Source organism: Fukomys damarensis, unplaced genomic scaffold (assembly GCF_012274545.1).
Source record: "Fukomys damarensis isolate Sample0158 unplaced genomic scaffold, DMR_v1.0_HiC HiC_scaffold_39, whole genome shotgun sequence".
In the NCBI taxonomy this organism is placed as follows: domain Eukaryota; kingdom Metazoa; phylum Chordata; class Mammalia; order Rodentia; family Bathyergidae; genus Fukomys; species Fukomys damarensis.
In genome coordinates, this window is record NW_022900951.1 from 41,418,814 (window position 1) to 41,433,635 (window position 14,822).

The 14,822-nt window shown below is 39.9% G+C and overlaps 2 protein-coding genes across 4 annotated transcripts in view; both read left to right on the forward strand.

Moving 5' to 3' along the window:
* The window catches only part of Jade3 (jade family PHD finger 3), a 151,598-nt gene that overhangs the window by 130,807 nt on the left and 5,969 nt on the right, over positions 1-14,822 (forward strand). For all 3 annotated transcript variants that reach the window (XM_010643487.1, XM_010643488.2, XM_010643489.1), the window contains exons 10-11: positions 7,289-7,759; positions 9,048-9,165. In XM_010643487.1, the coding sequence (XP_010641789.1) occupies positions 7,289-7,759; positions 9,048-9,165 (589 nt within the window). The remainder of the gene's footprint in view (positions 1-7,288; positions 7,760-9,047; positions 9,166-14,822) is intronic.
* LOC104875791 (probable ATP-dependent RNA helicase DDX52) overlaps positions 13,312-14,822 on the forward strand; it is a 4,147-nt gene continuing 2,636 nt past the window's right edge. The window contains exon 1 of the mRNA XM_033760291.1: positions 13,312-14,822. Coding sequence (XP_033616182.1) covers positions 13,357-14,822 — 1,466 coding nt within the window. The 5' untranslated portion in view covers positions 13,312-13,356.

Genomic DNA, 14,822 nt, shown 5'->3' on the forward strand with positions numbered 1-14,822 from the left:
TCCTCTGGGGTCTACTACCCTAATGCATCGTAAGTTCTGTCATAGCTGCTCCCCATATGTGAACCCCTTAAGGACTAAGATTGTGTATCAGTCTTCTGTAAATTTCCTCTGGTATGAAGTAAAGTACCTGCTTATTGTTAACACTCTGTGTTTATTGAGTAAATACTGTACATCCATTTTTATGGTACCATAGATTTGTCTTTGATATGTATTTTCACCACTAAAAAGTAAAATGTTTTCCATGTTTTCATAATAATCATTTTATAATAGACGTTGAATTTGTAACCAGTGATTTAATTATTTTCCCCATTGTAGTACTTGCATTTTCCTCTGATTTTTGCTGTCTTGAAACATTATTTTACATAGGTTGATAATTGACAACATGACTATGATGAGAGAAAACATTAGCTTTGACCTTAGCAGACCTGGGTTTGCATTACAGCACTGTAACACCACATTTTACTTTCTATTATAGTAATTCATCTGTGAGTTTTATCTTCTCGAGCAGACTTATACTGTTTCATCCTTAGATTCACCCCACACCAGAGTAGACATGGTAGGCAGACAAATACTAGATTAACAGATAGATAACAAATGAACAAATGAATAGATGATGCGTTCTGGAGGAAGTTTCTCACTTGGTTTTTATTTTCATTGCTCAGAGTTCAGATTCTTCATTTTGTAAAGGTCTAACCAAATGGAAATTCTTTAAACTTTCTGTTCATGTGTGCTGCTGGCATCCAGCCCAGGGCCTCATGTATTCTAGGCAAGCCCACTGAACTACACTTCCAGCTTTTGATGATAAGGAATTACAATTTATTCAACAAATATTTATGCCTGATTGTGTACAAGGCTTGGGTTATTGATAAATGAATGGAGAACCTTGCACAATGGAGTTTATATTTTAGTTACAAAAGTAAATAATAAGCAATAGATATTAAATGGCACTGTAGAAGCTAGAGGTGATACATGCTATGAAAAGGAATAATGTGTGGGATATAATAACCATCTGTGAATTATGTTTATTCTGGCTTCCTCTCTCTTGGCAGTGGAAATACCCACCATACTTTTTTAAGCTGGGAGTATCCACTGGGCAAGAATAGAACCTAACACCAGCTAATATCTACATTTTGCATGTCTGGAAACAGAAACTAACCTTTGGCCTGATCACAAAGGTTTCTGATAATCTTGGAGCAGATCTTAAAGTCTGAATTCAAATCAGGTGTACCAGGCAGCCCTAAACTTTTACCTAGGCCCTGGTCACAGTATCTCTAATTGCCAGATTTTTAGAATTCCTGTAGGGTCCTTCTGTATCTTTTATGTTCAAGTCCCATTTAACCTAGATCCAGATGCTTTAGGCCTTCCTGAGAGGAAGGAAAGAATGGTTAAGAATGTGGCCTTAAGGTCCAGGGATTTAGCTCAATGGTTCCACTGCCTGCTTCACAGGTGCAAGGTCCTGAGTTTGATCCCCAGTACAAAAAAAAAAAAAGTGTGGTCTTTGGAGCCAGACTTCTAGAATTCAAACCCTGATTCCACCTCCTGATTATACTGGCTTGAAAAAGTTACCCAACATCTTTAGGCCCGTTTCCATATCTATGCATGAAGGTACTAATAGTACTCACTCAAAAATAGTGAAGAGCTTAGCACAGGGCTTAACAGTAGATACTCATTGTTATTGACACTAGTAGTAGTAGTTGTTTTTATTGTTCATTTTATTGTTCCCTAGAGTCAATCTTGCTTTTCTAATGGGAAGCACTAGCATTCATCCAGCCACATTTAATAGAATAATCAAATATTTGGGGCTTAGATAGAAAGCAGAAGAGGATCAGTCCAAAGTCCCATACAATTATACTGAAGTCAGGGTAAATTGATAGGCCACCATGAGTTTACTGTTAGTCTAATAAAAGTTAGACTATAAAAAATTTTTTTAAACAAATTAAAATCTGCAGTAAGTAGGGAAATGGTAAGTAAACAAGTATATCTGCTCAGGTGGGATAATGGAGAAAAAAAGAAATGCTAAAAGAATACCCCCTTCCTCTCCCATGAAAAAAGAGAAAGTTCTGAATATTTTTTCATATATTTCAAATTTTGTCGGTACAAACTGTTCTTGTTCTGAGACAGTTCTCATCCTTGCCTTCAGGAGTTCACAGTATGTTATGGGAAGCCAGATATAAACACAGGAAAAGTTACCAACACTGTAATGACATCTTCTCTTAGACCTGCAAGTCCTTAGGGATGAATGATCAGGTAGTGACTTTGGTGCTATCGTTCAAGTGTACAGTGACCGGGATGAGTTTTGTAAGCTAGCTTGGACTGTTTATAACAATGTTTCTGTCACTAAGTTTTGAGCAAATTTTTCTCATACTAACCATTTGTCTGTATGGATTATTGAGGATTAAGGCAATGAAATGGACATTGTTCTGTGGCAGGACAAGAGCTGCTGAGAACATGTACCAGGAATTTGTTGTTCCAGGCAGGTATTATCTGTTCTTGAGAAGCACATGCTGTTTTGTTTGGGAATGGCCCAGTATCTCTTTAAAAGGAAAAATAAATATCTTAATTCCTAGATCGGTTTCTGGTGTTCTTTTTCAAGAATTTTATTCCATCTACCCTATCTGGTCCCATCCCCATCCCACAGCAACTTTGCTTACAAACATGCATGAGTAAGGGTAGTATTTTCCCTTTAATGAATGTGTTTTTAGATATCTGTCTTCTGTACAATTACTAAAGAATATGTAGGAAATTATTTCCCCCTTTAGAAATAAATAAACCACAGTGAGATACTACTTCATAACTACTGGGGTAGCAATAGTAAGAATAGTAATAATTGCTGGCAAGGATATAGAGAAATTGAAATCTTTGTGTATTGGCAGTAGAAGTGGGAAATGATGCAGCTGTTGTGGAAAACAGTTTGGCAGTTTCTCAAAACATTCAACATAGAATTAGTTACCTTATGAGGCAGCAGTTTCACCCTTAGGTTCAATAAATCACTAGAAGGACTCTAAGAATGCTAAAAAGCCATTATACTCACAGTTAGTTTTATTACAGTAAAAATACAGATTTAAAATCAGCTAAGGAGCCAGGCAGGCCTATAATTCCACCACTCAGGAGGCCGAGGCAGGATTGCTGTGCATTCAAGGCCAGCCTAGGCTACATAGTGAGTTGAAGGCCAGTCTGAACTATCTAGCAAGACCCTGTCTCAAAAAAAGAAAGTCAGTAAGGAGCCTGACAGGGTGAGTGCATACCAATAATCTCAGCTACTCAGGAGGCTGAGGCAGGAAGATTGCAAGTTCACAGAGAGCCTGAACAACTTAGCATGACCCTATCTCAAAATAAAAATGTTTTAAAGCTCTAGGGGAATAGTTCAGTGATAGGACACTTGCCTAGCATGCATGAGCCCCTGGATCCAGTCTCCAGTACAAAAAAAAATCAGGTAAGGAAAGAGACACATAGAGCATAGTTCAGGAAAGTTCAGCAGTGTAGCTTCCACTCCTCCTCACCCAGCAATTGCCCCTCCAATAATGTGAAGCGATAAACCAGAGTATTGTCACCAGAAAAGTTCAACCAAACTTTGGTGTCAGACATGTTATTGGAGGTTGACATGTAGACACAACTGATCTGCCAAATGGCTAGCCTTAATCTCATGTTCTTCCAGACATCAAGCTGCTACCACATGGCCCAAACCCCCCACCATAAATCACGTTGTTAGTATAGACTAATTGACTTGGCCCAAGGCCTCAAGGTAAACAAAGACAACTCTTGAGCAGGACATTCCAAAGGCTTAGAGGTTACCTCTCAGGAGCTGAAGCCAAAGGCCCAAACCTTTCTTTGGACAAGATCAGTCCTTTACTGCACACTGTTCAAGAGATATGAAAACATTGATCTGTAGAAAAACTTCACAAATTTTCATAGCACCATTATTTCATAACCTCTAAATGAAAAACACTCAAATGTCCATCACCTAATGAATGGATAAATTTATGGGGTATATCTATGCAATGGAGTATATTTTTTGGCTATAAACAGATTAAAGTTATACTTGCTGAAACACAGGAATATTAAAAACATGCTAGGTGAAAGAAAACAGCCACATCTTATATGGTTCCACTTATATGAAATGTCCAGAATGGGAAAATCTAGAGACAGAGTTGATTACTTGTTGCTTAGGGCCAGAGATGAGAACAGGAATAACTATAAATGGGCATGAGATCTATTTTGTGCAGTGATGAAAATGTTCTGGAATTAGGTAGTGCTGGTGGCCTCACAACTATCCATATACTGAAAACCATTGAAATGTACATTTAAAACTGGTGAATTTTGTGGTATGTAAATTATGTCTCGGTAAAGCTGAGGATTTTTGTGTTATTTCAGTAACTACGAGTGATGACCACATGGTAACACATGTAGTAAAGTGTTTAAAGACACATGTATAAAAGCTATTTTTAAAAGTACTCACCACAGTTGAACAGTATTATTTCAATTAGAAAATAATTTTAACAAATTTTTAGCTGAATGTGGTAGTGCATGCTTATAATCCTAGCACTTGGGAGGCTGAGAAAGGAGGTTTGAGTTTGAGGCCTCATAATGAGTTCAAGGCAAGCCTGAATGAAATACATGGCAAGACTCTGTTTCTAAAAACCAACGAATGGAGAAAAGAAAATGAGAGGGGAGGGAATTGTGTAAGAGTGGCATAATAGCTGGGGTATGGTACCATAGAATCATGTTTTCTGAAACTAGATGGATCTTATGGCAGAGTTTTCTAAGACACATTTCAATTTTCATATAAGTACCTAATTCTTATCTTTGTATTTTCTTCTGAGTTATTCATATGTATGTCTCCATATTCTATAAATTTGACCTGAGAGAGTTTACTAGTACCTCCTACTGCTAGTACTTTGGTTTTTGTTTGATTGTTTGGTTGGTTGGTTGGTTGGTTGGTTGTTTGAGACAGGGTGTTGCTATCATTTCTGGCTGTCCTCGAACTTGTAAGAATCCTCTAGCTTCAGCCTGGGATGCTGAGATTACAGGCATGTGTATTCGTGCCCTGTGATTGGTTGCCTTTCAGACAGTTTCAGTGTGTTGCCCAGGCTAACCTCAAACTCCTGATCCTCTTGCCCCAACTTCTCAAATAGCTGGAACTACAGGCAAAACACCACCATGCCCAGCTCTGGTAGTAATTTTATGTCACACTTTTATCCCCTTGAATAGAAAATCTTTTTGTTTTTTCCTCCCATATTTGTATCTGTTATTAAAGTGAAAACAGACACTATGCCCAACATTTTTTATCTTTTATTAAATAATGCCTTTTACTAAGAAACAAGGAGATAGAATATGTGGAGATGGCAAAGGGATCTAGGAAAGGAGGGGAAGACAGGCTGGGGAAGGGGGAGTACAAATGATCAAGATGCAAATACGTATGCGTGTCAGCTTCCCAAGAGGAATGTAATTACTATGTTTCACAAAAATATACATTAAAATTTTTAGCTGGGTGTGGTGGCGCACACCTGTAATCCCAGCACTTGGGAGGCTGAGGCAGGAGGATTGCCATGAGTTTGAGGCCAGCCTGGACTGCATAGCTGTATAGTGAGTTCAAGGACAGGCTTAACTACATAATGAGACCCTGTTTCACACAGAAATAAAAATAATAATGCGTTTTACTACTTTTTTTTTAAATGTCTGCCTGTTAGGCAAGTGATACTAAAAAGTACTTAGATAAAAGCATGTCTTGGGTTTTCATCATACCTGCTTTCATAAAGCTTGTCAAATATATGGAAATTTGAATGATATAAATTTCATTGTAATGTAACAAACTTCCAGTAAAATTGTCTGAAGCTTGGAGTAGAGGCTGTTGTCCTCTGTAATGTCAAATAAATGTGTTAAATATATGAATGATAGACTATTATAAACTTAATTTCAGAATATCTGTAACCATACTGTCCAGGAGAACTTCTGCAGTGATGGATAATGTGTCTGCACTGTCCAGTATGATTGAAATGTAGCTAGTGTGACTGAGAGCTAAATTTTTCAATGTAAAGCTGAGCATGGTGGTGCACACCTGTAATCCCAGCATTTGGGAGGCTGAGACAGGATTGCATGAGTTCGAGGCCAGCCTGGGATACATAGTTCAAGGCCAGCCTGAACTACATAGCAAAACCCTGCCGCAAAAGTAAATAAATAAATAATAAATTTTTCAATGCATGTAATTTTAATTGATTTTTGTGTGGTACTGGCGATTAAACTCAGGGCTGTGCATTAAGTGCTCTAGCATTGAACTATACTCCTCAGTCCAATTTTAATAAATTTAAATTTAAAAAGCCACTCATGGCTGGTTAGCTGGCTAAGGTATTGGGAGCTCAGCTCTATAAGAACAGTTTCAACAATGTGTATGTAATAGGAAGAAAAGGGCTAAAGGTGTAGGGGACGTGGGAAGGGTAGGGGAAGGGAAATAAGGCAAAATAAAAAAATATGAGAAAATGAAAAATGGAAATAAAGTATTTGTAAATAGGGAAGGGAAGAGGGGGTGAACAGAGGGTAGGGGCAAGGGGAAAAAATGAGAACCAAGATCTGTCATGTAAAGGTACAAGATCCCAATGATGAATGTAACTGCACTGTATACCTAAAACGTACCAATAAATTCAATGAGGAAAAAAGGAACAATTTCAAGAGGTCAGTTTACTTAAGACATTGGAGTTCCTGTGATTTTATTTTTAAAGAACCAGTGCATACTCTGGCAGTAATATTGCTTTTTCTTTCATTTGTTCAGAAGTATTTTCTGAGCAACTGCTTGTTCAGTAGTTGATGGCAATGCCAAAATAAATGACACAGCTTTTGTCTTTAAGATCTATGGTCAAGGTGGCACCGAACCTGCCTTGCAAGTACAAGGTCCTGAGTTTGATCCCTGATAAAAGCGAGGGAGGAAATCTGTGGCCAAGGATTTGAGAGTTATGCTTTAAGTACAGTGTGAAAAGTAACACTATAGAAGAATGTATAGGGTGATGTGGTAGACCCAGAGAAGAGATGACATAACTGTAAGTCAGAAAGGATTCTCAGAAAAGCTGAAGGCTTTTAATGTTTGAGCTCAAACCTTAAAGGAGTAGTTTGATATTTTTTACTCCTGTTTTTGCAGGAGCAGATTTCTTGTATTACAAATAAAGCATTTGTCATAGTTAATTTAGGACCAACCTTTGCTTCCTATAAGTTCTGTTTAAGCTCAGAGACATAGAGCTTCCCCTGTCTTCCCCCACAACTCCACAACCATGTTGTCTTGACACAGCCTTTCTTCTTGCAGTGCTCCGTGAAAAGCTGCATCACTGCCTTCCATGTCACCTGTGCCTTTGAGCACAGCCTAGAGATGAAGACCATCCTAGACGAGGGGGATGAAGTAAAGTTCAAGTCTTACTGCCTCAAGCATAGCCAAAACAAGCAGAAACAGGGGGAGATTGAGTACCCTCACCACAGAGCTGCTGAGCAGAGCCAGGCCAAAAGTGAGAAAACCAGCCTGCGGGAACAGAAGCTTAGGGAGCTGGAGGAGGAGTTCTACACCTTGGTCCGAGTGGAAGATGTGGCAGCAGAGCTGGAGCTGCCCACACTAGTTGTGGACTTTATCTATAACTACTGGAAACTAAAGCGCAAAAGCAACTTCAACAAGCCATTATTTCCTCCAAAGAAGGATGAAGAAAATGGCCTTGTACAGCCCAAAGAAGAAAGTATTCATACTCGCATGCAAATGTTTATGCACCTACGGCAGGACCTAGAAAGGGTAAGGTGATGGGTTCTGGTTACTGAGTAGATCTTATCTGTGTACAAATGGAGGTTATTTCCAGTTTAAAAATAGCTCAGCTCAGCTTGGTGTGGGCTTCTGTGTCTCTGCTTATCTTATGATTTCACAGTGGCCCCAAACATTGACCTCTGTTTAAATTTTCAGAGGCATTGTGCAGAGATTGGAGAGGCCTCACATATATGCTTTGAACTAGAAATTTAAAATAAATCCTCATTTGATTTATATTTTATTCACTGTTGAGCCTAGATTGGCTCAGCTATGTTTTAGTGATAAACTGCTAGCAGCAGTAAATGAATTCTGTTTTTCATGTTTGGTACTGTTGACATTTTGGGCTGGATAATTATTTGTTGTGGGGTGCTGCCTTTTGTTGGAGGGGGCACTGTAAGATGTTTATAGCAGTATTGTTGGCCTCTACACACTAGGTACCAATAGTGCTGCCCATACCCACCCAATTGTGACAACCAAAAAAGTCTCCAAATTGCTACATGCCCCCTGGGGATCAAAATAGTCCCTGGTTGAGAGCCACTCTACCAGATATTTATATACCAAGATATATTTATCAGGTATCTATTAATTGAGGTATTACAGGAGTTCAGTGATAAGTTAGGTGCTATGTTTGCCTTGGAGAAATTTATAATTATAGAAATGGCTTAATGTTTTGTGCCTACTACCAAAATTTGAAAAAGAACTAATGGAATATTCATTTAATCCTAATATGCTATGAAAAACTTTTTTATCCCTATTTACAGATGGGGCACAGAAAGATTGAATAATTTGTCCAATTAAGGAGTATGAGTAAGAACTTCATACTTGTAGCTGTGGAAATGTGGCTAAACTGAAAGTGTGAGCAAAAAGCCACTTCGAGTTTTCCCAGCAGACTTTTCTTCTGCTGTTCTCATTGGAAAATTGTAGTGGAGCCAGCATTGCTGTCATTTGTACTAAAGGGAAGATTGAATTGTTAGACCATCATTCTGTTTTCCCAGCCTGTCTGTGCACATAAATACTGATGCCATGACACTGCAGGGAGAGTAGATTTCAGAAGGCAGCTTTGTGCCTCTGGTTATTACAGGAACCATGCCCCCCATGATTAACTGTGCTGAGTGAATTCCTGTGGAGTGGGTCTCAGCCTGCAGCTCTTGGGTCCTGTCTCTCTCCTCACACCCACCCCTACCTGATCTTAGTCATTTTCATTTTAGCTAAACAATTTCACTTGTCAAGTTTGCTTAACATTACAAATCTGTCTATTTGCTGGGGATTGGCCTTTCAGGTCCGAAATCTGTGCTACATGATAAGCAGGCGAGAGAAGCTGAAACTATCACACAGCAAAATACAGGAACAGATCTTCAGTTTGCAGGCCCAGCTTCTTAACCAAGAAATTGCTGCAGGTAACCTGTGTGTTAATATCTTTCTAGCAAATATATAAACTGATTATATCCTGTCTTAACTATTTTAAACTGTTCTCCTGAAACATCTTTAAAATTTCTTGTCTTAGTTACTTTCTCATCACTGGGACATAATTCCTGGCACCAACCACTTAAAGAACAGAAGTTTATTTTAGCTCACAGTTTGTGGAGGTTTCAGTCCATAGTTGGCTGGCTACAAGGCAGGGCAACATGATAGAGGAGGCTTGCTCATGGCATGGCAGTCAGGAAGCAGAGTAACTGGGGATTCAGTGGTGCCACTACCTGCCTCGTAAGCACAAGGTCCTGAGTTCAGTCCCCAGTACCAAAAAAGAAAAGTAGCAGCAGCAGCAGAGAGTGATCAATACAGACAGAAGGGAGATACACCCTGGAGATCCACCTTCTCCACCAGACTTTACGTCCCAGTATCACATTTACCTATAAGCTCATCAGTAGACTAATCCACTGATAAGTACCATGCTCTCATGATCCAATCACCTCCCAAAAGCCCCACCTGTGAGCAGATAAAGCTTTGGGAGAACATCTAAATATAAACCTTAACATTCCATCCTGGCTGCCAAAAGATTTAGGTGCATCTCTATGCAAATTGCTTTTGGTCCATGTCTAAGGGTAGCTGAGGTCCTGACCATTTTAGCATTGCTAAAAAGTCTTAAATCCAAAATCTCCTCTGAGATTTAAAGCAAATACTTACCTATAATCCCCTATAAAAATAAAGTTAAAACACTTCCAACATACAAAGGCACAGGATAAACATTCCCACTTCAAAAGGTAGAAATAGGAAGATAGAAAAGAATGAGACCAAAACAATACTCAAATCCACAGGGCAAACATTAAATCCTGTATTTCTGCCAGACATGGTGGCACACACCTGTAATCCCAGCAACTGGTAGGCTGAGGCAGGAGGACCACTGCAAGCTTTAGGCCAGCCTGGACTTCATAGTGAGTTCAAGGCCAGCCTAAACTACATAATGAGACCCTGTCTAAAAAAACAAACATAAATAAATACATCCTGTAGTTCCTTGTCCAGCACCTGGGGCAGTCTGTGGTCAAGATGTGAACTCCAAAGAGCTTGGGTGGCCCCACTCTTATAGCACTCTGTGGTTGTAGCCCTCATGGCCTCCTTCTTGGGCTGGCATTGCTCACTCCTTGTGGCTTTCCTCAAATGTTCTACATTCCTGGCATTTCCAACTCCTGGGGTCTGCACGGTACTTTCAGGGGCACACTGCCTGGCCTCCCAGGTGGTCTTAAATCTGGGTGGAAGCCTCCCTGTGCCTATAACTCTTCCATTCTGCGTATGCCTAAAACCAACACCATGTGAATGATACCAAGGTCTGCCACCAACTGGAGCAATAGCTGAGCCCTTTTGCATCTTGCTGGTGGGTGCAAAGGCCTCTGAGTGCCTGAATGGCTGAGCTTGGTGAACTGAATCAGGGGAAATTAATTCTTAGTCCCTAGGCTGCTGCCAATCTGCAGCGTGGTACCCTGGGGCTATCTTCTCAAAGTAAAGTCTTTACCTTTGCAATTTTGAGGCCGCAAAGAGTGTAGCATTGCTGGTTCCTCACTTTCCTTCAAGATATTTTTCCTGTTGTCCTATTCCAAAGTAAATTGCTACTTTTTTTTTCCTCATTGAGTTTATTGGTACATTTTAGGTATACAGTACAGTTACATTCATCACTGGGATCTTGTACCTTTACATGACAGGTCTTGGTTCTCATTTTTTCCCCTTGTCCCTGTCCTCCCTTCACCCTCTCGTCCCTTTCCCATTTACAAACACTTCAGTTTCATTTTTTCATTTTCTCATATTTTTTTTCTTTTCCCTTATTATCTTTCCCCTACCCTTGCCACTTTCCCTACACCTTTAGCCCCTTTCTTCCTATTTCACATTGTCCATTATATCATTAGGATCTTATGTACTGTTATAGTTTATTCACACCAGAGAAACTATTCAGTATTTATACATGTGTGACTTATATATTTCACTTAGGAGTATATCCTCAATATGTATCCATTTTCCTATGAATGAATCTAATTTCTCATTCTTTTTATTGAGTTTATTGGTACATTCTAGGTGTACAATACAGTTACATTCATTATTGGGATCCTGTACCTTTACATGACAGGTCTTGGTTCTCATTTTTCCCCATATCCCTGCCCTCCCTTCACCCCTCCTCCCCTCGCCATTTTTTCATTTTCTCATATTTTTTCCTCTCCCTTATTACCTTTACCCCACCCTTCCCACTTTCCCTACACCTTTAGCCCTTTACTTCCTATTTCACATTATTAATTATCTCATTAGGATCCTGTGTACTATTATAGTTTTTTCACACCAGAGAAACTGTTCGGTATTTCAGTAAAAGAAATCTCTGTGTGAACATTAAAAATAAGGATTCCTAAAATAAAACTACAAAGGAAAGTAAAAGAGAAAAAGCAATGGTGTAAAATTAAAATAATCCTAGGGCCAGGGATTTAGCTCAGCAGTTTGGTGGCCTGCCTTGCAAGTGCAAGGACCCAAGTTCAATCCCCGGTACCAAAAAAAAAAATTAAAATAATCCTTAATTCTGAAGATGAAAATGGTCCTTGAACATATTTAAATTGCTACTTGCTCTTTAATTTCTCATTCTTTATGGCTGAGTAATATTCCATTTTATAGAAAAAACACATCTTCTTTATCCAGTTTCCAACTGATGGTCAAATGGGCTGTTTCCAAGTTTTAGCTATTACAAACTGTGCTGCTATAAACATAGGTGCACATATATCTCTGTAATATGAAAGAAACAGACCTGAGGATCCGTGGAACAGATTGGAAGACACAAAAACAAATCCAGACATACTCAGCTATGTCATCTTTGACAAAGGAGCTGACCATCCTCAATGGAGGAAAGATAGCCTCTTTAATAAATGGTGTTGAGGGGCTGGGGATTTAGCTCAGTGGTTCTGTCACCTGCTTCACAAGTACAAGGACCTGAGTTCAATCCCTGGTACCAAAAATAAAATAAAAATAAATAAATGGTATTGGAAAAACTGGATCTCAACCTGCCAAAGATTAAAACTGGACCCTTATCTTTCACCATGCACTAAATTAAAATCCAAGTGGATTAAAGATCTAAATATTAAAACAGAAACACTAAACTTGCTGGAAGATAAGTTAGGCAGAACTCTTGAAGACATTGGCATAGGAAAAGATTTTATGAACAAATCCTCAGTAGCATGGGAACTAGCAGAAAGAATAAACAACTGGGATCTCATCTTACTTGGCTTCTTTTTAATGCTAATCTTTTCAGCAACCCCTATCTGCCTTGCTCCATCTTTGCAGGCCCCAACTTTAACCAGAACTTCCTTTCTGGCCAAACTCAAAACTTTTTAAATCATTCTGCTGGGCATTCTGCTCTTGATTCTTAATATAGAGCTGGCTAAAAGCCCCCATCAGTACCCAAGCCTGAATGTTTGGCTGCCTTGAAATCCCCTTGCCAGGTTAATCAGTCCGCAGCCCTTAATCTCAGTCTTCCACAAAGTCTGGACATGAGCAAGATGCTTGCCAGAAGATAATACACATGGCCTGAAATGCAGTTGTCATCGGAGTCCTTTCCACCTGAAGCTTCTTAAGCCTGGTCTTTTCCAGCTGCATTATAGCCAACATTCTGGTCCTCTGTGCTCCAACCAGAATCTCCCATCAAGCTTGGCAAACAGCTTTCTAGGGCTCCTTCTGCATCTGGCATCTCCAAACCTTTCCAAACTCCTTCTGCAAGCCAGTTTCAAAGGCCATATGGTCAGGTAGTGTCACTGCAAAAACCCCACTTCTCTGATACCACAATCTGTTCTTACTTTCTCATCACTAAGGCACCTATCCCACACCCACAATTTTTTTTTCTTTTTTTGGTGCCGGGGATTGAACTCAGGTCCTTGCACTTGCAAAGCAGGCCACGGAACCGCTGAGCTAAATCCCCAGCCCCCCACACCCACAATTTAAATGAGGAGAAGCTGGGCATGGTGGCACATGCCTGTAATCTCAGCACTCAGGAGGCTGAGGCAGGAGACTCATTGTGAATTCGAGACCAGCCTGGGCTAAATAGTGAGTTCCAGGTCAGTCTCAACTACATAGTGAGACGCTGTCTCAAAAAAACCAAAAACAGACGGCACGAAGATTTCTGGGTAGAAATGGATGTTCATGATTTGTTTCGCCGGCTAGGCGCTGGGGCCAAATTTGACGTGAAACGCTTCTCAGCCAACGCAGCTCGATTCCAGATAGGAAAAAGGAAACATGGTTCTGATTCTTCAGAGATTCTGCAGAGTCTAGACTTCTTTGGAAACAGGAAGTCTGTCCCAAGTGAGTGTGGTGCAACACAAACACTCGAGGAGCTCCAAAATGAAGAGAGCCTAACTGAAAAAAAGAGGGAGCCAAACAAGAAAAAGAGAAAGAAGATAATTTCAGACAAAATCCACCTTTTTATTTCATGGGTCCTCCCCGACACCATGCCACAACCAGGGAACTTCTGGCATGAAATTTCTTCTCAAGAAGAAGGTACTACTATACAGTGGATGTCATCTGTGGAAGCAAAGATTGAAGATAAAAAAGTTAAAGGAGAAAATAAATTAACTTCGGGGAAGTTGGAACATCTCCGAAAAGAAAAGGTAAACTTCTCCCTGAATAAACACAAAATTCATATCCAAGGAACTGATCTTCCTGACCCAATTGCTACATTGCAGCAACTTGACCAGAAATATAAAATTAATTCTCGACTGCTTCAGAACATCCTAGATGCAGGCTTCCAAATGCCACCACCAATCCAAATGCAAGCCATTCCAGTTATGCTGCATGGTCAGGAACTTCTGGCTTCTGCTCCTACAGGATCTGGGAAGACTTTGGCTTTTAGCATTCCCATTTTAATGCAGCTGAAACAGCCCACAAATAAAGGCTTCAGAGCGCTGATTATATCCCCAACACGAGAACTTGCCAGACAGATTCACCAAGAGTTAATTAAAATCTCTGAGGGGATGGGATTTAGGATACACATGATCCACAAAGCAGCAGAGGCAGCCAAGAAATTTGGACCTAAATCACCTAAGTTTGATATTCTTGTGACTACTCCAAATCGACTAATTTATTTATTAAAGCAAGATCCACCAGGAGTAGATTTAACAAGTGTTGAGTGGCTGGTAGTAGACGAATCAGACAAACTGTTTGAAGATGGCAAAACTGGATTTAGAGATCAGCTGGCTTCCATTGTCCTGGCCTGCACATCCCACCAGGTCAGAAGAGCTATGTTCAGTGCAACTTTTGCATATGATGTTGAACAGTGGTGCAAACTCTACCTGGACAATGTCATCACTGTATCCATTGGTGCAAGGAATTCTGCAGTAGAGACTGTAGAACAAGAGCTTCTCTTTGTTGGGTCTGAGGCTGGAAAACTGGCCATGAGAGAATTTATTAAAAAGGGTTTCAATCCACCTGTTCTGGTTTTTGTCCAGTCCATTGAAAGGGCTAAAGAACTTTTTCATGAGCTCATATATGAGGGTATTAATGTGGATATTATTCATGCAGAAAGAACACAGGAACGGAGAGATAACACAGTCCACAGCTTCAGAGCAGGAAAAATCTGGGTTCTTATTTGCACAGCCTTGCT